The sequence below is a fragment of the Mangifera indica genome, chromosome 12 (assembly GCF_011075055.1).
Source record: "Mangifera indica cultivar Alphonso chromosome 12, CATAS_Mindica_2.1, whole genome shotgun sequence".
Lineage (NCBI taxonomy): Eukaryota > Viridiplantae > Streptophyta > Magnoliopsida > Sapindales > Anacardiaceae > Mangifera > Mangifera indica.
In genome coordinates this window covers 14,860,254-14,887,880 of record NC_058148.1, presented here as the reverse complement: position 1 = coordinate 14,887,880, position 27,627 = coordinate 14,860,254, and the positions used below count along the sequence as shown (strand labels likewise).

The 27,627-nt window shown below is 34.1% G+C and overlaps 4 protein-coding genes, 1 long non-coding RNA gene and 1 pseudogene across 5 annotated transcripts; 4 read left to right on the top strand and 2 right to left on the bottom strand.

The window, feature by feature from the left end:
- The first annotated feature begins 4,911 nt into the window (after window positions 1-4,911).
- LOC123192789 lies at window positions 4,912-8,207 on the top strand (annotated as a pseudogene).
- A 125-nt stretch (window positions 8,208-8,332) lies between these two features.
- LOC123192801 (uncharacterized protein At4g18257-like) lies at window positions 8,333-10,229 on the top strand. Its single transcript, XM_044605465.1, has 3 exons — window positions 8,333-8,975; window positions 9,122-9,445; window positions 9,748-10,229. The coding sequence occupies exons 1-3, from the start codon at window positions 8,698-8,700 to the stop codon at window positions 9,818-9,820; spliced, it is 675 nt and encodes a 224-aa protein (XP_044461400.1). The 5' UTR covers window positions 8,333-8,697; the 3' UTR covers window positions 9,821-10,229.
- Window positions 10,230-14,877: 4,648 nt separating this feature from the next.
- Window positions 14,878-16,986, top strand: LOC123192118. Its single transcript, XM_044604574.1, has 4 exons — window positions 14,878-15,682; window positions 16,256-16,349; window positions 16,441-16,568; window positions 16,778-16,986. The coding sequence occupies exons 1-4, from the start codon at window positions 14,878-14,880 to the stop codon at window positions 16,984-16,986; spliced, it is 1,236 nt and encodes a 411-aa protein (XP_044460509.1).
- A 1,035-nt stretch (window positions 16,987-18,021) lies between these two features.
- LOC123192809 lies at window positions 18,022-18,818 on the bottom strand. The gene is made up of 3 exons (XR_006496937.1): window positions 18,574-18,818; window positions 18,399-18,476; window positions 18,022-18,233 (listed from the first exon to the last, which is right to left on the bottom strand). It is a non-coding gene; the product is annotated as an uncharacterized LOC123192809 (long non-coding RNA).
- Window positions 18,819-21,848: 3,030 nt separating this feature from the next.
- LOC123192117 (probable leucine-rich repeat receptor-like protein kinase At1g35710) lies at window positions 21,849-23,423 on the bottom strand. The gene has a single exon (XM_044604573.1). It carries the CDS (start codon window positions 23,421-23,423, stop codon window positions 21,849-21,851), a length of 1,575 nt encoding a protein of 524 aa, XP_044460508.1.
- Window positions 23,424-24,460: 1,037 nt separating this feature from the next.
- LOC123192116 (cytochrome b561 domain-containing protein At4g18260-like) lies at window positions 24,461-25,716 on the top strand. Its single transcript, XM_044604572.1, has 2 exons — window positions 24,461-24,696; window positions 25,542-25,716. The coding sequence occupies exons 1-2, from the start codon at window positions 24,461-24,463 to the stop codon at window positions 25,714-25,716; spliced, it is 411 nt and encodes a 136-aa protein (XP_044460507.1).
- Window positions 25,717-27,627: the final 1,911 nt, after the last annotated feature.

The following is a 27,627-nucleotide window of genomic DNA, read 5'->3' as shown; positions in this document are numbered from 1 at the left end:
ACTTGACTTAATGTGTCTTTGTCTTGCATTTGATTCATTCATTCATATTCATTATCTATAGGCAAATCTTACATTGACAAAGTATGGGAGAGATATTATGTATGTATAAGCATCTCATATTGTTTAAATAAACTAAGATAAAACTAATTACATAAAATGTGTACTCCTAAACTTTTAGGATGCATTATGAATTGCAAAACAAGACAGTCGGTCAAATTAGGATATTACTAAAATTGACATTTGAAAAGTCTCCAATTCCAGGTTGTTATTTTGTTGAGAAATTCCACACATAAATTTTTTGAAACTTAATTAATCGTGCACTCTTCTTCATTCTAAGGTCAAGATGTCTATTGTTTTTTGTATTGTGAATGCCATTACGTATACGCACACATGGGGTGTTTGAAAAGTTTCCAATTCCAAGTTTGTTTTTTTCAAGGTTAAATTCAAACTAAGTCAAGTTCAAATATGGATTGACTCAAGTTTGACTCAAATCCTAAATGGTGAGTTCGAATTTGAGTTCGAGTTTATACTTACTCGAATAGATTTAAGATGTTATTGGAGGTCATCAACAAGATGATTTGTACTACCAATGAAATTAATAGTATCGTTAACGAGATAAATAGTATCATTAACAGTATAAACATTATTATTAGAGGGAGATTCAACTCAAACTACTGAGCTAAAACTTCAATTTGAATTCAGCTTAAATTAAACCGAGTTAGCTCAAATTGAATTTAACCATATTTTGTTTCCAAGTTTCCACTACGCAAACGCATACACTTGCCTCTCGATGTAGACACTAATTTCGCCTGCTCTTCAAATAGGAAAATGATGTTGTGGCAATAGAATCTTGATTCTAACATCTAAGCAATCTTTTTCATCGTAGTTGATACTCTAGCCAAGGTCTTTGGCTTATATACTCATAATGCGTACTTTAATGCATGAAAAAAAATTCTTTCTAATTTTCTGCTCACTAAATAAAAATTTATACAACTTCTTGATGTGGATACTAATGTTTCTTGTCCTTTGCTGACAATCACAGATGCATAAATGGTTTGGCGTAGTTGACTTGACTTAAAATGTTTTTGTCTCGCATTCATTCATTCATTCATGTTCATTAATCTATGTTTAACAATGAAATTATAACATTATCAACAAAAGACAAGAGATCTTGGGTATGCATAGAAATTGCATATCACTTAGAGATATAAAGACAAAATTAATTAAATAATGCACTGTCAATAATATGCATTTTGAATGGTAAAACAAAACTAAAATGAATTGTATATTCAAAGTAGACAATATATTATCAAATGAACTAAGATATTACAAAAATTGACATTTGTAAAGTCTTCAATTCAAGTTGTTGTTTTACTTAGTCAAATTATATAAATCGAATCGTGTGTGACTATAAGTGTCAAGCTAAAATGACAACATTAAGAGTAAACATCGAATAACAACAAAAAATAATTAAAACTTCAATTATAATTCAATTCAAATCAAATTGAATATCAATTTGAGTCAAGCTAACTCGATTCAAATCTAACCCTTTGTTTTTGTTTCCAAGTTTCCCCTGAGCACAAACGTACACTTGGCCCACAATATGGGCGCTAATTTTGCCTATACTTCTATTAGAAATTATGTTGTGTTAATAGAATATCGATTCCAGCATTTAAGTACTCATTTATATTGCAGTTGGTACTCTTGTCAAGGTCTTTGTCTTGTACGTATCCTCTTACGTTTCTTCTATGATGAATTTTCATCACTTGGCCCATTTTCTTCTCGGTCAATACCATTTTTACTAGCATTCTAATTTAAGCTTTAAAAAAAAGACCTTGAAGATTGCCTATTATGTTACATCTTCATTATTATTTTTTTTTTTTCAAAGTTCTTTGCCTCGTTACTTGGGCTTGGTGGTTGAAAAGTCTCCAATTCCAGCTGTGTTTTTTTTTCCTTTTTTGAAAAATTCTAGGTGAAAATTTTCCGCAATCTGCTCCTTGATGTGGGCACTAATTTGGCTATTCTTCCACAATGAAAATGATGTTATGATAGTACACTTTTAAGCAAACTGATGTTGTGATTTGACCCAAATTAAATTTTACGCGTTTAGGTTGCAAAGATCAAAGAATCATGTCTTGACAGTGAGCTTTTTTATTTAACCAAAATATTACAGCATACCTATCATTTAAGCTTGAATCACAAGAAAAGGCAATGATTATGTTGTTCTTTAATTCAATATATTAAATGATTGGCTGCCCTGTCTCATTGAGAGTAAAGTTGGATTCGAACCGAGTTAAGCCTAAATATAGGCTGACTCCAATTGAACTCGAATCTTAAATGATCACCTCGAGTTTAAACTCATTGAAATTTGTTGGAGATGTCATCGAAGGTTACCAACAGAATAAATAGTATCGTTAGTAGAATAAATAGTATCATTAACAAGATAAATAATATCACTAAAAAGGGATTTGAGAAAAACTTGAGATAAGCTATCAAACTGAAACTCTAGCTTGAATTCAGCTGAAATCAAACCAAATATTAAACTAAGAAGTGACTTGATTCAAATTTAACAATAGTTAAGGAAAAAATTGTTGATAACTCCTATGTGATAAGAGAAGGATTGTTGAAAATCACACGTTAGTTAACTTTTGGGGTGGGACAAACTAAATAACACTTTTATGCCCGCACAACTTATATTAATGACAATTTGCCTTATATTCTGTGTATTTGTGCAGAGGAAATATAAGAAGTACATGGTACTTCCTGCATTGGTTATTGGAACGTCACCGTCTCTCGTGGGGATCATCAACATCTGCACAGGCTTAAAAGCTTACCATGATAAAACATCAAGCGCTGCAATTTGGGCTATACTTAAGGCTGAGATCTGTTTCTTGGCTTTCTTTTATCTCTTACAAGACAAATGGGATTATATGCACCAGCAAGGCCTCATTTTAGGCAATAATATTAAAGCAGCCCCTTCTTCCACCATTCAAGTGCTTGCTCAGAGAGAAAACGAAAAGGTTCTGCCGCCAGAACCATGTGGAAAACGCAACGCATTGAGGAACTTGTTTGACTAGCTTGGCTTCTTAAATAATTTTATCTTAATTTTAATTTATTATCTTCCTTGTTTAATTTTAATTTATTAAACCATGTATCAGTACAAACGTCCTTTTACTAAGGTGTATAAGCAATTTGACATATCTTATGATGTGATGATAGGACAATAGAAGATGTTCACAACTCTGGGATAACAGTATTGATTAGGACTGGTCATTATTATTGGGATGTGAATCAGAGATTTTTTGTCCTGTGGGCTTCAGACATGAGCAGCCATATCTAATCGCCCGAAGGACTATTTCCCACCCACAGTTTAACGCAAAAACCCACCTATGGATTTATTTATTTTAAAATTTTCTATTAGAGGTAAAGATAAAATTCTTATTTTACCATAAAATCCTAAAACTCTAAAAATTTATATCATTTTTCTTTCTTAATTTGAAAAACTAATAATTTACAACCAGGATTAAGTTTTGAAAGTGTTACTTTTCCCCCTTTTTTTCTTCCTTCTCAAGCGATCAAATGTTGTTTCCATCATTAGCCAACCTTCTCACCATCTTCTTCTCTTGTTATCAACTTTCCCACCAAAGAAATTTTGTCTAGTGAATGAGTCATCTTCGTTCGACTAACGAATCGATATCAAACGATTCTTCTGAAGTCAATCCGTCTAGATCCGAATCATTCTTTGGCCACAAACGCAATGAAGATGGTGGAAAGGAACATGTTCATTGAGTGATGAATCTAAACAATTTGTCGGTTCATAGCCAAGGAACAGTGGTCGCGTCTTCATTTGGGATGTGGGAGGGAGCACTAACAAATGGGAGATTGGCCAGAGAACGTCATCGAAGAAGAAATGGAAGGAATGAAACCCTAGGGAGAAAAGGTAACTTTTCCAATTTTGGGGGAGGGGGGCGAATTATTAGTTTTTTAAACTATGAGGAGAAAATAAGATAAAATTTTAGTTTTTTAATATTATTAGTTAAATGATGATTTTTCTCCTATAGTTAACAATAAGTTTTAACAAAAATTATATGGCGAATGGATTTTTGGGTTTTTGATCTCCCACAAATATGTCTTTATCTTTATATTAAACCTTGTGGGAAATAGTCCTTTGGCCTATCTAATAAGATAGGTTGTGCACAATGTTTCTTAGAAATAATGTTATATATAATAAATTTATTAAAATCAATATATATTATTTAATTTTTGTAGTAGGTTTACTGCAAGATAATATGTATAAAAGCTTATTTACCAAGATAAATGAAATGCATAAGATAAGACTATTTATTATGGATCGAGCAAGTCATTCTTGGGTTGAGATTATTGTAAAAATCTCACCTTGATAAAGCATATATTCAATTACTTATCCAATTCAATATAAATAGCCTTTTCATTTCTCATCAAATTTTAAAATCATTTTGTGTTTTTTTATTAAAAATATAAATAAATTAAAATTTAATAAACAAATTTAATTTTGTTTCTATAATAAGTTGAACTCGAATTGAGTTAAATCTGGGTTTTCATATAATAGTTGTTTGGTTTGGTTTGGAAGTAGTGGTTTGGTATTTTTCAAATAATAAAATTATATGAACAAATAATATACATAAATTTATATACAAATAATAATATATTATCACAAAATTGGTTAAATTTTGAGTTAGGGATACTATTTACTCCAAATATCTTTCTCTTCTAGAATCAGTTAGGTGTTCAGTTGTTGAACACGCTTTGCATAACATAAGTCTTTTTCTTTTACTGTTCGGAAAAATTAAAAAAAGATATGATCAGCAGCTTGCCGCTACTCCATGAAGTTATTCTATATAAAGAGCCACATCGATGAGTTCAATCAAAGCATTTAAAAAACTGAAACCTTCTTAATAATGGCTCTTTGTTATCAACTCGCTTTAATGAGTCCTGCATCCACTTTCACCAGAATGCCTCTAAGAAGTTGCAGAGTAGTTGGAAGATCCAGCAGCAATGCCGTGGTTCCAGGCAGAGTCAAGTGCAGCGGTGCCGCCAAACTCTCAGATGAACCCATTGTCAGGCGATCAGCCAATTACCGACCTACCATTGGGGCTATGATTTTGTTCAATCATTGAAGAGCCGTGTGGTTGGTAGCGTATAATTATAAAACTACAGTAGTAATTTTAGAGTTCTACTATGGCCTGTAATTATAGTTTGTGCATATCGTGTAGGGAAAATCATCTGAGGAACGGGCTGAAAAGCTGAAGGAAGAAGTGAGACTGGTGCTTGATAGCGCGGTGGATTCTGTACAGCAACTGGAGCTCATTGATGACTTGCAAAGACTTGGATTATCTTATCAGTTTAAAGATGAGATAAAGCGAATTCTTGATAGGGTATACAAGACCAAGCAAAAACAATATAGTTTATATGCGGCAGCTCTTGAGTTTAGACTCCTAAGACAACATTACTATGATGTTCCTGCAGGTAATTCAAAGCCCATAAAGGAAATTAAGTTGGAGAGGGGAATGCATATTTGAATAGTTAATTATTGTGAGAACGGTTAAATATCTCACGTTGGAATTTAAGTTGGTTGTGAGTATATAAAATGTGAGGAAAAGTTTTATCCCTAGACACCAAACAGACCCTAATGGATACGTAAAGTATAAGTAAAAGTCTCTTCCCACATTAATATACGTGGTTCTTCGTAAAATCTCATCCAATTTGAGACTTGGTTGAGACCAAGGTCTTATAAAGGATGAGACTTGTAAATTTTGGTCAAATCTTATCTTGTCAACTGGACCTAAATTAGCCCATCCTGTCATTTGGAACTTTTGAACTTTAGTAAAATCACATCATGTCATTTGGAACTTGGAGGTCATTGGGTTTGTTGTGAAGTGTGAAACTAATGATAAATTAGGTAGATATTTTGTGGTAGAGATCAAATAGCACTAGTCAAACTCTAATAATAACTTTATTCTAGCATCTACAGTTTGAGTTTGTATTACACACAATAATATTGATTCTGATGGATGTTCTAACTAAGACTAAAATTGTGACTTGGTTTTGCAGACGTTTTCAATAATTTCAGTGATGAGAACGGAAATTTCAATTCATGTGGCAATAATGATTGCAAAGGAATTTTATCTCTGTATGAAGCTACATTTCTATTGAAAGAGGAAGAGAGTAAAATCTTCCATTATTTCAGAAATTTTGCGGCCACATACCTGAAAGAGTATATCAAGGATAAGGAAGGTGAAGATGAATATGTTTCCTCATTAGTGAAGCATGCACTAGAGCTTCCACTGCATTGGAGGATGCCAAGGATAGAGGCTAGGTGGTTTGTTGATGTATATGAGACAAGACATGACTGCAACCCTATCTTGCTTGAGCTTGCTAAACTCCATTTCAATATACTGCAGGCAATGCACCAACAAGAACTTAAAGATGTGTCAAGGTAAGTGGCTAAAGTGCTTATATATGCCGATTTGAGACCTAAATATGTAGCGACAAAGTGAAAACCAGGATGTTACAATATTTATTTTCTCCCTGCAATTTCTTACATTTATATAACTATGTTTCTTGTCCCATAAAGCTGGTGGAGGAATACAGGTATTGTAGAGAAGCTAAGTTTTGCACGAGACAGGTTGCTGGTGAGTTTCTTTTGGAATTTGGGGCTAACATCCGAGGCTCAATTTGGATACTTCAGAAGAATGATGACGAAGGTGAATGCTCTGATAACAATAATTGATGATGTTTATGACGTTTATGGTACAATGGACGAGCTTGAGCTCTTCACAGATGCCATTGAAAGGTTAGTGGTTCATATTTAGCCCAACAGCTTGATATTGCAGACATGAATTTCATTTAAATTTGCTCTGTAATTTAGATGGGATGCCAATTCAATGGAGCAGCTTCCAGAGTATATGAAGACTGTATATCTTGCTCTCTTCAATTCCATAAACGACATGGCTTCTCATGCTCTCAAAGTGCATGGGGTTGACATTATTCCTTACCTTAAGAAAACGGTAATTCAACCCATTCTGACAAAGCTCTGTGATATTATATGTATAAGCATCCCACGTAATTTGAGAATGATACAAGAAAGATCGGATAAATAGCATGCAAACTCTAAGTTGTCAAGTCATATTCTGGGCTTTGGGATGGGGTTGAATCTGAACCAAACTGACTCAATCTCAAAACGTAGATTGGTTCAGTTTAAATCAATTTGAATTCATTTATAACAAACTCGGGCTAGAGGGAATTCAATTCATGAGTCGAGCAATAACTCGATTCGGTTTAAACTTGGTTCACGGTTTAATTCGAATCATATTTAACAATTCAATCCATGATCTGATTTCGATGTTATTCAGCATAATTAATGTCACTCCAAATTGATTCAGTGGGCAGATTTATGTAAAAGCTATTTATTGGAGGCAAAATGGCATCATGACGGACACATCCCAACCCTTGCAGAATACATGAACAATGCATGGACTTCCATTTCAGGTCCTGTGCTTCTAGTGCATGCTTATTTCCTCGTTACGGATCCAATCACAGAGGAGGTCATAGAATGCTTGGAAGAATATAGCAATATAATCCGTTGGTCATCAACGATTCTAAGACTTGCAGACGACTTAGGAACAGCATCGGTGAGCTGAGCAACTCCGCAACCTCTCCAATTGATTTTAAGCAAACACAGTGGTTTCCAGTTTATATGATAAATTGTAATTTTCTTTTCATGTTGTTTATGATTCAGGACGAAGTGGAAAAAGGAGATGTGGCTAAATCTATACAATGTTACATGCATGAAACTGGAGCGTCCGAGGAGGATGGCCGGGAACACATAGGAGAAATGGTTGCTGCGACATGGTTGAAGATGAACAGAGATCGGCTTGAAAATCCTCACTTGTCGACAACTTTCATTGACGTTGCGATGAATCTGGGCAGAATGGCTCAGTGCATCTACCAGCATGGAGATGGGCACGGGATTGAAGCTGGTCAGACCAGAGATAATGTATTATCTCTACTAGTAAATCCTATTCAGGTTCAATCTGTTGACAGCAGTGGATGACGCTAAATGACACAGAGAATGTAAAACCAATAAAACTATATTGAAAATCAATAAAACTAAGTGTATAAATAAGTATAAATTTATACACAATCGATAACTTATCATCATATGATTATATGACTTTGAATTAAAAATAAAATAATACTAATCACATGTACTATTGTTTTTGCATAAATTTGTGTTTATTGTTTAGGCACAAAATTTTACTAACATAAAATGCCCTATCAAGCTTGAAAGTTCTTATTTGGGATTGATTAATTCTTCAATTGGGGAATGGGAGCTATGAGCAAACCCGATCCGAATCTCTTTTCATTTTTTTGTTACCTGTACCTCGTCTTCCTTTAAACTAGGGGTGGATTCAAACAGAACCGAGCTTAAACACAGGTAAACTTGGTATCAACTCGATAACTGTTTATTAGAACTCAAGCCACGGCTCGAGCTCGTCGAACGTAATGAAATTGTAAAATTAATCTTCTATGTATGAACCGCAACTGTAAGGGGGAGTTTCTGATATTATTCAACTAATTGACCAAAACTTATCAATCAATTTCAATCTCGAATTGTCCGAATCAATTAAAGCTTCAATAACCAAATTGGGGTCATTAATGACTGAAGAACAAGAGAGAAAGAAGAGGGTTGTGGCTGAATCGCTGGAATGGCTTACGGAATCATCAATCATGCCCAAGAAACAACGCTCAATCGAAGGACTGGGTCCATCTTCTATCTTAGAACTCAAACCCCAGCTCTATAAATCCCAGGAAGAATCCAAAAAATCCAAAGAATTGATCGGTCCTGATGTTGAGTTCCACCGCGCCAAGAAGAAGATTACCTCACGTGATTCCTTCTCCTCCAAGAACTCCGGCGTCGAAGCCCGCGTTCTCGAGTACCTTCCTTTTCCGTTTCTGGGTTTTCATTGAAGTGCTTAGATTAGCTCAATTTCAGGCTTCAAAATATTACCTCTTGTGCTTACACGTGGAACTTGGGATGCATAATACTGTACTAATGTTTGTTTCATTGTGTATAAATGAGAGACAAGCTCGAGTTGAAAGCGGTGAAGGATGGGTCGGCCAGCTATGCGGCACTGGAAAGGAAGGCTGAGTTATATGAAAAACTGGTGGAGGGAGAATTATCGGATAAGGAAGATAAGGAGAAGTATTGTGTGGACTTTTTTCGTAAGGGTATGGAACAGGAAACAGGGCAGCCTCCTCAAGCTGATGATGTTTCTGTCACCGTAGCAGCACAAGTCGAAGCAACTGAGAACGATGCTGCTTCTATGCTTTTTGACATAAAATTTGTAGCACCGGGTAGAACAACTGGAACAATGGATAAAAATGAACATAAACAATTTGTGAGGTAACAATTTTGATTTTTTTTTTTTTTGTTATTGTTTTGGTATTATGCTGTTATTATTTGGTTGAGATAAGGTTTCCGGTGTTAAGTAACTTACCTATACAAACTACCATGACTATAGAATGGATCCGATCTGAGTCGACTCAATTTGAACAAGCCAATCTTTAGTTGGAGTTTTAGCTTGACAGTTAAGCTCAAGATCGATTCATTTATCATCATGTGACATTGTTCATCTTGCTGATAATACCATACACTCCTTTAACGATATTTATCCTATCAACAACTTTGGTGACACAATGTGTTAGGTCCAAGGTTTATACTGTAGGAAGAACCAGAGAGCGGCAGTTTGGGAAGAACATTTGGCAAGAAACAGATTAGAGAAGAGGAGACAGATGGCAAGCCGCAGCCTGAAGTAGGAGAGACAGAAGAAACAGACCAGCATGCACACAAAGGGGACATTACAGCGGTACAGCATAAGCAGGGGACCATCCATATTTGCATGGCTGATGAGGCCGCAGCTGAGCATTGGTGTGACATTAATGCAAAAGGAGAGAATGATATAGAGCTCGACGTGATAAGCAAGAGAGAAGAGTGGATTTTGAAAGAAAAGTGGTAGATGGGAGAGTTCCAGCCTCTCGAAAGCTGGAGGGATTTGGCTTGAATGATTTGAGTCGTTTTGTTGATTGTATTTGCTGTTTTGAGTGTTATTCCAGTTGTCGGTTACTACATTTTGGCCATTTTGATTGTTTCCCTGTTACATGTAAAAGAGCTTAGATGTTTTCAGTAAGATATCGGAATTTCCAAGTGCCAACTCGACACAAATGATTCCAGTGTCTTGTTGGTTACAAAAATACGTGAGGTTGATAAGTGATTTCCCTTGTATGTTATTGCTATGCTTCAATTATGCTCTACTTACTGACTGCATGCCACATTGATGATATAATGTCCATATTGTGTGGACTAAGAGTGGATTCAAACCAAGGTGAAGCCGAACAATGACTAGTTTAAGCTAGTGATGAATTGTTGGACTAGTTAACAGAAAGTTGTCATATAAAAAGAATATGAGTTGTCAGAGATGAAGAAGAAAAGGAATCATAGCAGAAGATGGATTTGTTTGCCAATAAAAAGTCATTTGAGAAAATGAAAAGTCGTAGGAGAAGATGGATTTACCAACAACTCGATCCATTTGAATTAGCTCGACTCAAACTTGAGTTAGGACTGTCCCAATTCAAGTTCAAACTCGTTCAAGTCAAAGACCAAGTTGACTCAAAACTATGTCTTCGTAAGATCAGCGCCAAAATCATCAAGTGATACTCTAACATGGTTCCCATTGCTTGAAAAGCAAGCTTTGAATAAACTTATGTTAATGAACGACTACATCTCTATTTCAAGTTACCCACTACCACAAACATGGGAAGTATTATAGCCAGCATTATTACCAGGTAAGATTACACAAACTAAACCAAAACCAACATTATAATGACATGCTATAACCTTAATTAATATTGGGTATTAGCTAGAAATTAGGGTTTGCATGGTTATATGCCATTACAGAGTTTAATCTATAGGCTGGTCCAGAGTATAGTGAGGTGAATAACTAAAATTATATTGACAGCACACCACCTTCAATGGAAAGCGGTGGAGTAGCGCTGAGTGTTCCAGCTCTATTGGCAGCCATAGCTTCTCTTCTTGCTTGGTTCTTTAAAATATTTTATTTGTTGTTTTCGGTTACTTGGTGAATGTTTATGGGTTGCTCAGACTCTTTAGTTGCCCAAATGGGGGGTTGTTTACTTCAGCTTTGAAGAGTGTAAAAGTTCATTCTTCTTTTAAGTGATCAATTTTTCATTACTAAATATGAACTTCAACTTACATTTCTCCTGTCTTTTAATAGCAGTTGTGGGGTGTTACTAGTTTTAATGTAATCACTAGAAAAACAATACACCTTCTATTGAGTCTACTTAATAACCTTTTAGATAATTTATCTTTATAACAATTTTTCATTTGTGATAATAAAAAATTATCTAAACCAATCATTAAGAGATGTTCTCCTTCACATAGATAATTGAAACTAATAGCCAAATGACCGTTACTTTCTAAATATCCCCAAACTGTGGGGAAACAAGTTGTTACAAGAGAAACTTTTGATATACAGAGAATTAATTAACAAGAGCATTTACAGGAATCAGTCTATCCATCCAAACAATGCCATTTCATAAATTTAAAACTACAAACCTTGTATTTTTTGATCGGAGTTGCTCTTCTTTCACATAATGATATCATATGCACCATTCCATCAGCTATCATCACTCTGTTGTCATCTTGCAGTTTCTGAACAATTACAAAGATTACAAGCTTCGCCTCCAATAGGAATGATATCTCTGCACTTGTATAAAGAGCATCTGATATACTGTTCACAATTCCCTCTAATTCTGAAATGGTTATCATGTCCAAGTGATTTGCTCTCATATGTTGACCAAATTTGGAATAAAATGGTTCAGTTCTGAAAGTGTGGAAGAGAAAATTTAAAATGATAACATAGCTAACTTCATAATCAAATGATAAATGGGGGTAAATAAATAAGATTATAGTTCCTGCTAGCACAGAGGCCTTTGAGGGGAGATATATATTGAGCGCCCAATCACCTGAAGGAGCTTTATCTATGTCCATGGCATCCATTGTCGGGCTAATAAAGCAAAAAATGCAAAGGCTACAATAAAAGGATTTAAGGAAAAATGTGCACAAATAAACCTTAATTATCAAGAAGCATTCCCAACTCACATTCTAAAGGCATTGGACAGCATTACCCTAAGACAGCATGACCAAGTAAAACAGAGATCAATTTTTGGCCTAGCCTTCAGCAGTTTTTGCCACTTCCAAATACTCAACTTCTATATATAAATCAAGCAGACCAAAAATACTACCATTCAACCTGGCAGTGGCCTCTATTATGTACTAACCCTTGGCATAAGTTAGACTACTGCTTTTGTACTTTCTCCTTTAAATATCCTTACAGTTACCAATAATGTGAAGAGTCAAAGATGCAGCCTGTGATGGGCACTATTGTAAGCAAACTTTCATTCTAAAGGAATGTATGCAAAGACCAAGATAGTGATGCTCCTGTTATGCAATTGAAATTAGCCAAAAAAGAATTAGGGTTATTGAGCTCACCGTTCATTATGAGTGGGACCGTTGTCTCTGATAAAATATGAATGAATTGAAATGAATATATATATATAAGAGGCATGAATGCTAATTAATGGCTAAAATTATGGCTGAAATCATATTGAATCATTGTTAGAGTCATGTTGATTGATTGTTGAAATCATGCTAACACCCCCCTCAAACTTAAGGTGGTAGAGTAGGGACCAACTTAAGTTTGGAATAAGAGATAAGAGTAGAGGCTCAATCATACGAGAGACAAGAGCAAGTGTTCGATCGTACTAGAGACGAGAGCAAGGGCTCGATCATGTGAGAGATGAGAGCAGGGATTCGATTGTGCGAGAAAGAGAGCAAAGGCTTAATCATGCGAGAGATTAGGGCAAAGGGCTCAAACGTGCGAGTTACAGTGATAGAATACTGTGCACAGCAAAATAAATAAAAAAGCTAGAAACTTCGAGAAAATTAAAAAAAAAAAACCTAAAAGCTCATGTATGAGGGCTAAATGTGGGTTTTACGTTGCATATTGGCCACTCCCATCTTTGATAGGACAATAACTCAGGTGGTGGCTCTGATACCATAATAAAATATAAATAAATTGATTTTTTCATTTATTATTTCATAACTAAAAGTTTGTACAAACAGGTGTTTATATATAAGAATGAAGACGTATATGAAGTATTAATGCTAATTAATGGCTAAAATTATGGTTGTAATCATGTTGATTGATTATTGGAATTATGTTGATTGATTGTTAGAATCATGCTAATTAATAGTTGAAACCAAGGATTTAAAAATCGGACCGGACCGGCCGGTTGGACCGGTCAGACCGTGAACCAGTACTGTAGTCGGCTGTTATTAAGCACAGAACCGTTTTAGGATTAAAATCGGGTTGGACCGCGATCGAACCGCCGGTTCGCATCTGAACCGCGGTCCAACCCGGTCCGCCGGTTCAGAAGCTACGCATGAGAAATAGTTTTATATAAAACTTTCCTCCTGTTCCTTGCAGCGCACGCAGACGCAAAGGATTTGTTGCAGCCGACGACTTTCTCTGACGCCACAAGTTGAAACGGTCGTCGATTCATCTGTTGCCGACGACCGTTTAAAGACGCCTGCCGACGACGACAACGAAGCTGCCGAGGGCTGTTGGTTTGCAGGCTCACAAGACAGCAGCTTCACGGCACGACTATATTGCAACCTTTCACGGTGACTTCTCAGTCTCAGACGGCGGCCGACGACGACGAGTTCCGTTGCTGTTGTGACCGGCGACTTCTCAGGCAACGACGGGAAGCTGGTGTGTTTCCTTCCAATGCTTTGAAACAGTATTTACATAAATAAAGTTTAATAAACAATATGATCTTAACTTGATTATTTGGTTTAAGTGCTTGATTGAAACAGTGTATATTGAAACACTATTTAGTCATAAATTAACCATGATTGATGAACCTGTACAGCTTACTTGTCTTTTGCTTGATGATGTTCATGTATTTGGTGTTGTTTATTTTCCTTGAACATTTTAATTTGAATTTCTATCATTTAATCCGAAGTGCTTGATTTAAAGGTCGTGTAATTAATTGATATATTTCAAGGGATTATTTGATGCAGTTGCATGCAGTGGAATTGCAGAATGTTGTGAGTATTTACATAACATGCAGTCAAAAGCTCCTTTTACATAAACAATGCTTGGAAAAAAGTTTGGAATTGCTATTCAAATAATTAACTACTCTTTAGTTTTTGAATTAGTATTCACCAATGTTTGGAAAAAACCCTAAAATTCTTGGAAAAAAATAATGTTTGGTTTGTTTGAATTAACAGTATATAAATTAAAAGTTTAAACAAATTAAAAAATATATAAATAATATGTCAATTTATATAAACAAATAACAATTCTTAATTTGAAAATATATAAATTAGTAAATATTAATTGATTTGTTATTAATTTGTAATTTTATGTTACGAATTTGTAATTTTATTATGTATCTATATTGAATGTTTGGATTGAATGTATTTCATTCGTAACGTAATTAGTTTTTAAGAATTTGAAAGTTGAATATCAATCTTCTGTGATACCCTATTTACATATAATAACTCAATATATGACAATTTATAACGAATATTGAAATTCGGATTAAGAATGTATGAAGTTATTTATTGTGCCCAAATTACGAATATTGTTATTATAATGAATGTATGAAGTTATGCATGTTGAAATTTCACAATTAATTGGTATTCTGATTTTATTGTTATTCTTATATGCAACAGATAAATAAAGTGGAAGTATGTCTTCATCTGGATTTGGGGTTTCTTCAACAGCATGTCGAGTGAAAGGCGATATTACTTGGGCACATGTTTCTGAGAGTGTAGATGATAATGGAAGGAAGATGTTGAAGTGTTTATATTGTGGTAAGACAACTAGAGAAGGTGGTATATATAGAATGAAGCAACATTTGGCTAGAAAAAAAGGGGATGTTGATCCATGCACTAAAGTTCCTCATGATGTTAGATTTCAAATGGCGAATGCATTAGAAGAGATTGTGGCAAAAAATAAAGAAAAACAAGAATTTCGTAGGCATGCAACTCCTTTTGGTGCTACTATACCTCCATTTGAGGGTGATATTGCAGTTGAAGAATTTGAAGGGTTGTCTCCTCCTATGAACATGACTGAAGGTAATACTGGTATTAGGTCTTCTAAAAAACAAATTAGACTTACAAATGATTCAAAAAGAAAAAGACCAATTGGGGTTGGGGATTTTTTTGCTCCAAGGACTACTAGTGGGGCTCAACCTTCAATAAAAAGTGTTTTGGCTGGAAAAGAAGCCAAATGGAGAGCTGACATGGCTGTTGTGAGGTTCTTATATGATACTTGCATCCCTCTTAATGCATTAAATTCTATTTATTTCCAACCTATGTTAGATGTCATTACTGCAATTGGGCCTGGATATAAGCAACCAACATATTATGAAGCACGAGTGAATTTGTTGAATGATTCAAAGAAGGAAGTGCAATTACTTATTGATAGTTACAGAAAAAATTGGGAAGAAGTTGGTTGTACACTTATGGCTGATGGTTGGACAGACATTTCTAGTAGGTCGCTGATTAATTTTTTAGTATATTGTCCAAAAGGGATTTGTTTTATCAAATCAGTGGATGCATCTGGTGTTGTAAAGGGGGCAGACACATTATTTGGGTTGTTTGAGGAAATAGTATTATGGGTTGGGCCTAAGAGTATTGTCCATTTTGTGACTGATAATGGAGCTAATTATAAAGCAGCTGGAGGATTATTGTCTGAAAAATATAAAAATATTACTTGGTCACCTTGTGCAGCACACAGTATCAATTTGATTTTGAAAGATATTGGTGAAATGGATCACATTATTAGAATTTCCAAATGTGCATCTCTTGTGACATAGTTCATTTATAATCATACATTATTGATAGCTTGGTTGAGGAAGAGAGAAGGATGGAGAGAAATTATACGGCCTGGTGCAACCCGATTTGCTACGACTTTTATCGCATTGCAAAGTCTTTTTGAGCATAAGTATGATTTACAAGCGATGGTCACTGACAGGTTTTTTATTGATTCTAGATATGCAAAGAGTAATCAAGGCAAAGAGGTTGTGATCATAATTCTGAATAATGCTTTTTGGAACGAAATAGGTATAATTGTAAAAGTTGTGGGACCATTGATGCGTTTGCTTCGTATTGTAGATTCAGATGAAAGACCTTCATTGGGATATGTCTATGATGGAATGTATAGAGCTAGGTTGGGGATAAAGAAGTTGTTTAAGAAAAAAAAAATTCTACAAGCCTTATACTCAAATAATCAAGTTGAGGTGGGATAGGACATTGCGTCGAGGTATTCATGCAGCTGCATATTACTTGAATCCTGCATTTCAATATGATCGTGAATCTTTTTGCACAAAACCAGAGGTATTACAAGGTTTTCTGGATGTTGTTGAGAGTAAAACATGTATGTTTAATGTTAGTAAGGCGAAGTTAGTAGAGGAAAGTAGAATGTTTCGTGATCATGAGGGGAGTTTTTCACGTCAGCTTGCTATTGAAACATGCAAAACCACACGACCTGGTATGAATTTAATTTATATGTTTCTTATGTCTCGATTTTTTTTTCTAATTTATAAAATTCTATTACATTATTATTTATATGTTATTTTGTATTAGATGAATGGTGGAGAACATATGGATACAGTACTCCCAATTTACAGAAGTTTGCAATTAAAATTCTTAGTCAAACTTCAACATCTTCAGGCTGTGAGCGTAATTGGAGTGTTTTTGAACGCATACATACTAAGAAGAGAAATAGATTGGAGCATCAACGTGTAAATGATCTTGTTTTTATTCATTATAACTTACAGTTGCAAAATAGGTAAACACAATTATCAATTATTCATCATTACATTTATAAATATTTTTATTTAAACTATTTTATCATTTTTAACGATTATTTCTAACTTTACATGTACCTTACTTAATGCTCTTTAATCTTTACTTTTTATCATTTTGGCTATTTAGGTTATGTTACAAGAAGTCAAATTTTGATCCAATTGATTATGAAAGTATCGATAAAACAGACTTCTAGATAGTAGACGAGGAAGAGGAGTTTGGTGAACTTAATGCAGATGAATTGGATCAAATGCTTTATGGAGAGGGATCTATTCCTATCAATAATGATTCAACAAATTATGATTTGTCACATAATTTCTCAGGTAACTAAATACATTTTTTTAGTACTTACACAAATATTTACACACTTATATAAATAATTGATTTTTTAGAGTGAGAAAATAAAATGTGCAATTATAAATTTTGCAGACAATACTATTGAAGAAGATGGTATAGAAGATGAACAATTGATAGAAGGTGCAACAGAAGCAATGACAGGATCTTTTATCATTAGTGATAATGAAGAATGACTAATTATTCATTTATTAAATTTTATGTTAAACAAATTATATTTTTGATATGTTTTGTTAAATGTTGAATTGAATATTATTTGTTTAATAATGGTTATGTTGATTGGTTGATTTTATATTTTATTTAATACATATATTAGATTTCTGATTTGTTTTAGTGTTCAATAATTAATAGTGTACGTGTTTGTAGAATTGGATTTGTTTTATGTATATGTTTTGTTTTGATGTAAAGTTAATTGTTATTACTTATTATATTTATGTTCAATAATGCATATATTTTGTTAATTGTGAAAATTGAAAAGTATGCATAATATAAAATTTATTGTGTAAAGCATATGTAATTACTAATTAAACATAATTTTTTTAGGTTTTTACATAAAACCGGTCCAAACGGTCCAATCGACCGGTCCAAACGGTCCAAACGGTCCAACCGAAACCAGTACTTAAAACGGTTTTTATTCCGGTCCGGTTTTGAAAACCTTGGTTGAAACCATGTTGCATGATTATTGGAATCATGTTGATTGACTGCCAGAATCATGCTAACAGTCTCGTCTGTCATTTCCTCTGTGGTGCGGCTCTGCTCTTTGATTTCCATCCAATTCCCTCTGCCTTTCTTTTTCACATTCCTCCATCTCGGTCAATTCTTTGTGATATATTGCGAAATTTAGAACTTTTAAGGCAGCTTCAACATCAGATTTTGAAACCTGCCATGACATGCATCAACGAAAATAACAACGGTTATGTATAGAGGTAATGAAAAGGAATGTCCTCTGCCAAGATACAAAGAGTGAACAAATCCCATTATATATCATCACATCAATGAGAAAGAATAACAAAGAGTGACATAAATTAAGTACCTTCCTGCTCACCTTCAATTTAGCATGAGCAGTTGAGAGACGTATTATGGTTTCTAAGGTTCTTGCTGTAATTGGAAGAGTTCCTCCAGTCTGAGAAAAACAGGCATCATATAAAATGATTTAGAGAATTACATTGTTATAATATGTCTAAGACAGTGTGCTATCTAGTCATAGAAACTAAATTAACCTTTGCGTTTGAAGTCCCATTCCTGAGCTCTGAATATGCAGTTGCAATGTGTTCGGATGCCTATGGACAAACAAGAAAAAGAATGAGTGGGTGGACAATCAGATTACACTAAGGTTGGTTCAAAGAAAGCTTCAAGGACAAGGACTACTTTGGATTTGGAAATCCCCCAAAAAATGTATTGATTATCGTAAATTGACAGAAGAAGATTTATCAAAAAGGCCCTTTTCAAGATTGACAACCCCGTTGTTTCTGAATTATGTAATGCCTATAATAATTTGGAACCACTGATATATATATATATATGGCCAAAATATTATTCCCACCCAAGATATGTTGTTTTTCCCAATTCCCACCCCTTATTTTTAAAAATCTCGAACACTTATTTATGGGCAGTTAAAGTTAACGGTTGTAGGGACAAAATCATTATTTCATCTGTAATATTAAAAATAAACTAAAATTTAATCTTTTGTCTCCCTTCTCCGCCCCCCCCCCCCCCCCCCCCCCCCTCCCCCAAACTTTAAAAACCAAAAGTTTCTCCCTATGCCAAATTTTAAAAAATGACATTTTCCCCCTAAGGTTTAATTTCTAAATCTGTGACGTCATCGTTGGCGACAAAGATCTCCCAATCCCTCCTCTAGCTCTAGCTATCAAGCTTCTCTCATTTGGAAGCTTAGATGGCATCAATTGATGTCGAAAAAAACTCCTAGCTTTGTCAAAAAGACAAAGTTGTTCATATTCCTCGACAAATACGAGAGATGTCATCTTTCTGCTAAGTTTAGGACTGCAAGCCAAAAGGAGAGATGGTGAGGGAGCAACCACCAAAGAAAGAGAAAGGAGATGCCACCGAAGAAGCACCAAAGATGCTGTCAAATAATGAAAAAAAACCTAGGGGAAAATTGCTACTTTTCAAAACTTGGCCTAAGGGGAAAGATTGTTACTTTTTAGGGTTGAAGGGGTAAAAAGAAATAAAATTTAAAGGGTTAGAGTTTCGTTAACTTTAACGACTCATGAGCGGATGTTTGAGATTTTCAAAGATAAGGGATGGAAACTTAAAAAAACAACTTACTTTGGGTGAGAATAAGTCTTTTGGCCTATATATATGAGCAACTCATAATGCATACTCTAATGCTTGAAAAGCTTTTCCTTCTAATTTCCTGCTCACTGAATAAAAATTTCTACAACCTCTTTATGTGGATACTAATGTTTCTCTGTCCCCTGCGTATTTGACTTGACTTAAAAGTGTCTTTGTCATGCATTCATTCATTTTTAACAATGAAATTTGAAAAGAAACAGGTGGACTACGTTAATTTTGGTTCTCACATAGTTTGGCCACTTGCCCCTTGTTCCATATGGACAATAAATTTTCTGCAGCTCTACTTTCTCGCGTAGTTGGAAAGTAGGACTCTTAATTAAAGGCTGATAAGGTAGTTGATACCTTGATCAAGGTCTTTGTCTTATGTAAGTGGTTATTTTTTCCACAATGAATTATCATAACCCTAGCTCCTTTTCTTCTTAAATCTTAAGCATCTTGTGATTGAAAATATAAATCAAAATATATTGAACAAACTAGACTACATTTATCTTCAAAACAAGATATAGGTAATGAAAACTTTTACTTAGACCGAATCATTCTCTAATTGGGTTTGGAATGATTTTACCAACCAAATGAAAACTTTGGGTTCAGTGACCCATTTTATAACCACTGTACACCATAAATTAAAAGTTTGATTTCAATATGTTTCTGATGAATTTTTAATCTATACCCTCTTGGTTGTGTAACCCTTACTTAAGTTACCAATTGAGAGCTACGTGGATGCTAATTTTGCCCATTCTTCCACTAGAAAATTAATGTTTTGTTAATAGATTCCTGATTCTGACATTTAATTAAGCGTTGATATCATAGTTGGTATTGTAGTCTAGGTATTTGTCTTGTATGATTATCCTCTTGTATGAGTGATTCTTATTCTATGGCCAATTTTCATTACTTAGCTCCCTTTCTTTTCAATCTTTAACACTTTTGACTAATAGAGTGATGCTAATTTAAGCTCTGAAAGAGAAAGACTTTGAAGACTGCCTAATATATTACTTTATTTTATAAGTTCTTTGCCTTGTTTCTTGGGCTTGATGGTTGAAAAGTCTCCAATTTCTTTTTTGAAAATTCCTACACTTAAATTTTCTGCCACTTGCCCCTTGATATGGACACTAATTTTGCCTTTTTTTTCCACTATGAAAATGATGTCATGGAAATCCTGTCATGAGCCAAACTATTCTCCTGATTTATCAACAACTTTATATAAAATTAAAAATCTTGTGCAAGATATATTACAATAGCCGCCATTAGAATTGGTTTATCAACTTAATTATCCACTATTATGAAAATAGTAGACAATGTGTGCATGCATGTTAGATAGATATAAGTTTTTAATAAAACTATGTGTACTTACTTTGAGTATAAAAACATATATATAGTTAATGTGTATCATCATATAATTGAGTGATTCTAAACTAAAAATAAAATAATATTCAATCATCTGATGATACACATAAGTATATACTTATTTGTGTATTCAAATTGGATACATATAGTATTACTTATTAGTTTTTGACATGGTTCGAACTGTTGTTCGAGAGTTTATATCCTCAAGAGTTGATACACATAGACGGAAAATGCAAAAAGAATACAAGTTGGTGGATTGTCTCCTCAAGAGTCAAGACGAGAGATGTTTACCGGTGTACAAAATGACTAGTTATTATTCTTGTAACTACTCATATTTTTTCATATCGTTCTGTAAATTTAGTTAAGCTCGGGTTTTTTCTTATAATATTAACATTATCACTTGTCAAAAAAAAATTATCCTTCTGTGTGAGGGCTACGATTTTCGTGACGAAGTTTCTTTTCTTATTTATTTATTCCATTTATCTACAAATGTTTAGCCTATTAAATACTTAGTAGAGCGATGGTGTAAAGAAAACACCTTGAAAAATGCCGATTATGTTACTTTTTTTTCCCTCAAGTTCTTTGCCCTGTTGGCGGTTCAGTATGACATTTAAATAATTTTATGACTTATTAATTAACCAAATCTGAAAATGAATTTAATTTTCTACTACAATATTAAAAGTTGAACTTTTACTAATTTCAAAAAAGTACAATGATCGAACTTCTTTATCTGAATGCAATAAAAATAAAAATAAAAAATAGGGAAATGAGAATATAATGCCAAAATCACATTATAAGAAATTTATTCATTTATATATTAAACAAAACTTTACAAGCCTTAGTTTCCCACCATACCGGGAATTAAACCAGAAAGATTGTTATAAGCAAGAGACAACATTTTAATATTGCTCAAATTTGTAAGGGAAGGAGTAATAACACCACTAAGATGATTATGATTTAATGATAAATTCAAAAGGAACTTTAAGTTACCTATCTCTGCAGGAATGGTGCCATAAAAATTGTTCCTATCGAGGTATAAATATTTTAAGTTGCTTAAGTTTCCAATAAAATGAGGAATAGGGCCACTCAGTTGATTTGTGCTTAACTCTAGATCCGAAAGGGACTTCAAGTTGTCTATCTCCTCAGGAATGGCACCAGAAAGGTTGTTACTGTAGAGGTATAAAAATTTTAAGTTGCTCAAGTTTCCAATAGATCGAGGAATAGAGCCACTAAATGGATTTTTGCTTAGCTCTAGATCCCAAAGGGATTTCAAGTTGCCTATCTCCTCAGGAATGGCGCCAGAAAGGTTGTTACTCCGGAGGTATAAAAATTTTAAGTTACTCAAGTTTCCAATAGACCGAGGAATAGAGCCACTAAATTGATTTTTGCTTAACTCTAGATCCGAAAGGGACTTCAAGTTGCCTATCTCCTCAAGAATGGCACCAGAAAGGTTATTTGTGTGGAGGTATAAAGCTTTTAAGTTGGTCAAGTTTCCAATAGAACAAGGAATAGAGCCACTTAATTGATTTGTGCTTATCTCTAGATCTGAAACGGACTTCAAGTTGCCTATCTCCTCAAGAATGGCACCAGAAAGGTTGTTAGTGTGGAGGTGTAAAATTTTTAAATTGATCAAGTTTCCAATAGACCGAGGAATAGAGCCACTAAATTGATTTGTGCCTAACTCTAGATCCGAAAGGGACTTCAAGTTGCCTATCTCTTCAGGAATGGCACCAGAAAGGTTGTTTCCACAGAGGTATAAAAATTTTAAGTTGCTCAAGTTTCCAATAGACAAAGGAATAGAGCCACTTAATTGATTTGTGCTTAACGCTAAATCCAAAAGGGACTTCAAGTTGCCTATCTCCTCAGGAATGGCACCAGAAAGGTTGTTAGTATGGAGGTATAAATCTTTTAAGTTGGTCAGGTTTCCAATAGAATAAGGAATAGAGCCACTCAATTGATTTTCTCCCAAAACTATATCTCTTAGAGAGTTTAAGTTTCCTATCTCGTTAGGAATAGAACCAAATAACTTATTTGAATAAAGGTAAAGGACCTCTAGATTTTTTAGGTGGCTGATTTGAGGAGGGATGACACCAAAGAGTTCATTCACGCTTAGATCAATGAGTACAAGATTGGGAAATAATGAGAAAGATAGTTCATGAAGTGTGCCTTTCAGACTTGTGCTGGTCAAGTTAACACTTGTGATACTTTCGGCATGATTGCAAGAGATTCCAAACCAAGTGCATGGACTTAATTTGGTTTTGAGGTGGATAGAAGTATTTGTGACATTTGGAGAAGAAAGAGTCCAAGATGGCAGAAGAGAATGGTTGTGGTTTTGAAGGCTGGCTTTCCATTTTAGAAGAGCCATTGCTTCTTGAGAAGGATCAGAAGCAACATCAGGTGAAGAATGAGACATAACAACAAACATAAGCAGGGAAAGAAGTGAAAAAGCTCTCTTCTAGGTTGACAACCCCATTGTTTCTGATATTATGTGATGCATATTATCATTCGGAAACTCTGACATATATAGGCAACTCATAAAGTATACTTTAATGCATGACAAGCTCCTCCCTCTAATTTCCTGCTCACTAAATAAAATTTTCTGCTACCTCTTGATATGGATACTGATGTTTCTTGTCCTTTGCTAACATTCACAAATGCATAAATGGTTAGACGAATCTGACTTGACTTAATGTGTCTTTGTCTTGCATTTTATTCATTTTTTTTTAGAGAGATTTTTTTTCTTTTTTTTGGTTTCTTTTTGTCTCTCTTTTTATTCTAGTGATATTTTATATTTATATGATTAAGAGTATTAACGATTGCAACCTATTATGATAAAAAGTTATTACCTTTTATTTTAGGTGTAATATATCAAAGAAAAACAAAGTTATTACCTTTTATCCTCTTACGTTTCTTTTATGATGAATTTTCATCACTTGGCTCATTTTCTTTTCGGTCAATACCATTTTTACTAGCATTCTAATTTAAGCTTTAAAGAAAAGACCTTGAAGATTTCCTATTATGTTACATCTTCATTATTTTTTTTTTTTTCAAAGTTCTTTGCCTTGTTACTTGGGCTTGGCGGTTGAAAAGTCTCCAATTCCAGCTTTGTTTTATTTTTTTTTTTGAAAAATTCTAGGTGAAAATTTTCCGCAATCTGCTCCTTGATGTGGGCACTAATTTGGCTATTCTTCCACAATGGAAATGATGTTATGATAGTACACTTTTCAACAAACTGATGTTGTGAATTGACCCAAATTAAATTTTACGCGTTTAGGTTGCAAAGATCAAAGAATCATGTCTTGACAGTGAGCTTTTTTATTTAACCAAAATGTTACAGCATATCTATCATTTAATCTTGAATCACAAGAAAAGGCAGTGATTATGTTGTTTTTTAATTCAAAATATTACTGCAGAATCTTGCCTTCTGAATTTTCAATATTTTGTTGGATGATGGTCGATGCAAAACTACATATCAAGTTGGCCATTCTTGACTACTCAATAATATGTCTTTTTTTCTCTTTCAATGTTTTTACAGACATTTTCAGTGGTTCTGTTGACACAATTAGAGCTGTCGTGTTGATTAAAAACTTCGAGAATTCATTTGATAACAATCACCAAAAGTTGGGTCCAGCACTTTGTGGAGCCATGTGGGTTCAAGCCTTGATTGGATTCTTCAGGCCTTCTAAGTAATTCATTAAAGAATTCCATTTTGATTCAAAACTAATATTGTAAATACTGTTTCTCTTGAGGATCCATATTTTTATGGGGAGTTAAGTTGGGATTGGGTATAATAGCGTGAGGAAAATCTCACCCTTGAGCTATCTTTTGGGAAAGAGAGACCTAATAATACTTTTATAGCGGTCCATCAATTGATATTAAAGCCCAAGTTTTGGAACAATTCCATCTAAATTTACTAGAACACAAGTCCATTTGAAATTCAGACCTGCTAACCCAAACACGTACTTGAAGAGTGATTGTTCCTTACTCTCTAGTTGGTCTGGTTCAAAAGGCTTGGATAAAGGGAAAGTTTGGCCAGTTCACTCATTGGCTGCCCTGTCTAGTTGAGAGTAAGGTTGGATTCGAACCGAGTTAAGCCCAAATATAGGCTGACTCTAGTTCAGCTCGAATCTTAAATGATCACCTTGAGTTTGAGCTCACTAAAATTTGTTGGAGATGTCATCGAAGGTTACCAACGGGATAAATAGTATCGTTAGTAGAATAAATAGTATCATTAACAAGATAAACAATATCATTTAAGAGGGATTCGAGAAAAACTTGAGAGAAGCTATCAAATTGAAACTCTAACTTGAATTCAGCTCAAATCAAATCAAATACTAAGCTAAGAACTGGCTTGATTCGAATCTAACGATAGTTAAGGGAAAGATTGTTGATAACTCCTATATGATTAGGGAAGGATTGTTGAAAATCACACGTTAGTTAACTTTTGGGGTGGGACAAACTAAATAACACTTTTATGCCCGCACAACTTATATTAATGACAATTTGCCTTATAATCTCTGTTTTTGTGCAGAGGAAATATAAGAAGTACATGGTACTTCCTGCATTGGTTTTTTGGAACGTCACCCTCTCTCGTGGGGATCATCAACATCTACACAGGCTTAAAAGCTTACCATGATAAAACATCAAGCACTGCAATTTGGGCTATAGGAAGATGTTCACAACTCTGGGATAACAATATTGATTAGGACTGGTCATTGTTATTGGGATGTGACTCAGAGATTTTTTGTCCTGTCGGCTTCAGACATGAGCAGCCATATCTAATCGCCCGAAGGACTATTTCCCACCCACAGTTTAACGCAAAAATAAACACACACTCGTAAGAGCTCAAAAACCTAAACACCTACCTATGAATTTACTTATGTTAAAATTTTCTATTATAAGTAAAAATAAAATTCTTATTTTATCATAAAATCCTAAAAATTTATATCATTTTCCTCTCTTAATTTGGAAAACTAATAATTTACAACCAGGATTAAGTTTTGAAAGTGTTACTTTCCCCCTTTTTTTCTTCCTTCTCAAGCGATCAGATATTGTTCCCATCGTTAGCCAACCTTCTCACCATCTTCTTCTCTTGTTATCAACTTTCTCACCGAAGAAATTTTGTCTAGTGAACGAGTCATCTTCGTTCGACTAATGAATCGACATCAAACGATTCTTCTGAAGTCAATCCGTCTAGATCCAAATCATTCTTTGGCCACAAACACAATGAAGATGGTGGGAAGGAACATGTTCATTGAGCGACGAATCTAAACGATTTGTCGGGTTCATAGCCAAGGAACAGTGGTCCCGTCTTCATTTGGGATGTGAGAGGGAGCACTGACAAATGGGAGATTGGCCAGAGAATGTCACCGAAGAAGAAACAGAAGGAATGAAACCCTAGGAAGAAAAGATAACTTTTACAATTTGGGGGGGGGGGGGGGGGGGGGGGGGGGGGGGGGGATTATTAGTTTTTTAAACTATGAAGAGAAAATAAGATAAAATTTTAGTTTTTTAATATTATTGATTAAATGATGATTTTTCTCCTATAGTTAACAATAAGTTTTAACAAAAATTATATGGCGAATGGGTGTTTGGGTTTTTGATCTTTCACAAATATGTCTTTATGTTTACATTAAACTTGGTGGGAAATAGTCCTTCAATAAAACAATGTGTACCCATTTTTAGTACACAATTTGTGTACACAGATGAGGTGTTATCATGTGATTGGATGTTTCTTTATCAAATGATGACACATGTTTTAAAATCATCTAAATACATGATGACATATCACTGTGTATATAAATTGTGTACCAAAAATGGGTACACATAGCATTGCTCATAGTCCTTTGGCCTATCTAATATGATAGGTTGTGCACAATGTTTCATAGAAATAATGTTATATATAATAAATTTATTAAAATCAATATATATTATTTAATTTTTGTAGCAGGTCTACTGCAAGATAATATGTATAAAAGCTTATTTGCCAAGAGAAATGAAATGCATAAGATAAGACTATTTATTATGGATCGAGCAAGTCATTCTTGGGTTGAGATTATTGTAAAAATCTCTCCTTGATAAAGCATATATTCAATTACTTATCCAATCCATTATAAATAGCCTTATTTCATTTCTCATCAAATTTTGAAATCATTTTGTGTTTTTTAATTAAAAATATAAATAAGTTGAAATTTAATTTTGTTTCTATAATAAATTGAACGCGAATAGAGTTAAACTTGGGTTTTCATATAATAGTTGTTTGGTTTGGTTTGGTATTTCTCAAAAATTAAAATTATATGAACAAATAATATACATAAATTTATATACAAATAATAATATATTGTCACAAAATTGGTTAAATTTTGAGTTAGGGATACTATTTACTCCAAATATCTTTCTCTTCTAGAATCAGTTAGGTGTTCAGTTGTTGAACACGCTTTGCATAACATAAGTCTTTTTCTTTTCCTGTTCGGAAAAATTAAAAAGTGTTCAGTTGTTGAACACGCTTTGCATAACATAAGTCTTTTTCTTTTACTGTTCGGAAATATTAAAGAAAGATATGATCAGCAGCTTGCCACGTCTCCATGAAGTTATTCTATATAAAGAGCCACATTGAT

Bases quoted from the DNA above. Each gene is read 5' to 3' on its own strand.
- LOC123192801 (XM_044605465.1), top strand. From the start codon at position 8,698: ATGACTGAAGAACAAGAGAGAAAGAAGAGGGTTGTGGCTGAATCGCTG. The intron at 8,976-9,121 runs GTACCTTCCTTT...TGTATAAATGAG, and splicing joins GTCGAAGCCCGCGTTCTCGA to AGACAAGCTCGAGTTGAAAG. The intron at 9,446-9,747 runs GTAACAATTTTG...ACAATGTGTTAG, and splicing joins GAACATAAACAATTTGTGAG to GTCCAAGGTTTATACTGTAG.
- LOC123192118 (XM_044604574.1), top strand. From the start codon at position 14,878: ATGTCTTCATCTGGATTTGGGGTTTCTTCAACAGCATGTCGAGTGAAA. The intron at 15,683-16,255 runs GTAGGTCGCTGA...GGAACGAAATAG, and splicing joins TGGTTGGACAGACATTTCTA to GTATAATTGTAAAAGTTGTG. The intron at 16,569-16,777 runs GTATGTTTAATG...ATTTTGTATTAG, and splicing joins TGTTGTTGAGAGTAAAACAT to ATGAATGGTGGAGAACATAT.
- LOC123192117 (XM_044604573.1), bottom strand. From the start codon at position 23,423: ATGTCTCATTCTTCACCTGATGTTGCTTCTGATCCTTCTCAAGAAGCA.
- LOC123192116 (XM_044604572.1), top strand. From the start codon at position 24,461: ATGGTCGATGCAAAACTACATATCAAGTTGGCCATTCTTGACTACTCA. The intron at 24,697-25,541 runs GTAATTCATTAA...GTTTTTGTGCAG, and splicing joins GGATTCTTCAGGCCTTCTAA to AGGAAATATAAGAAGTACAT.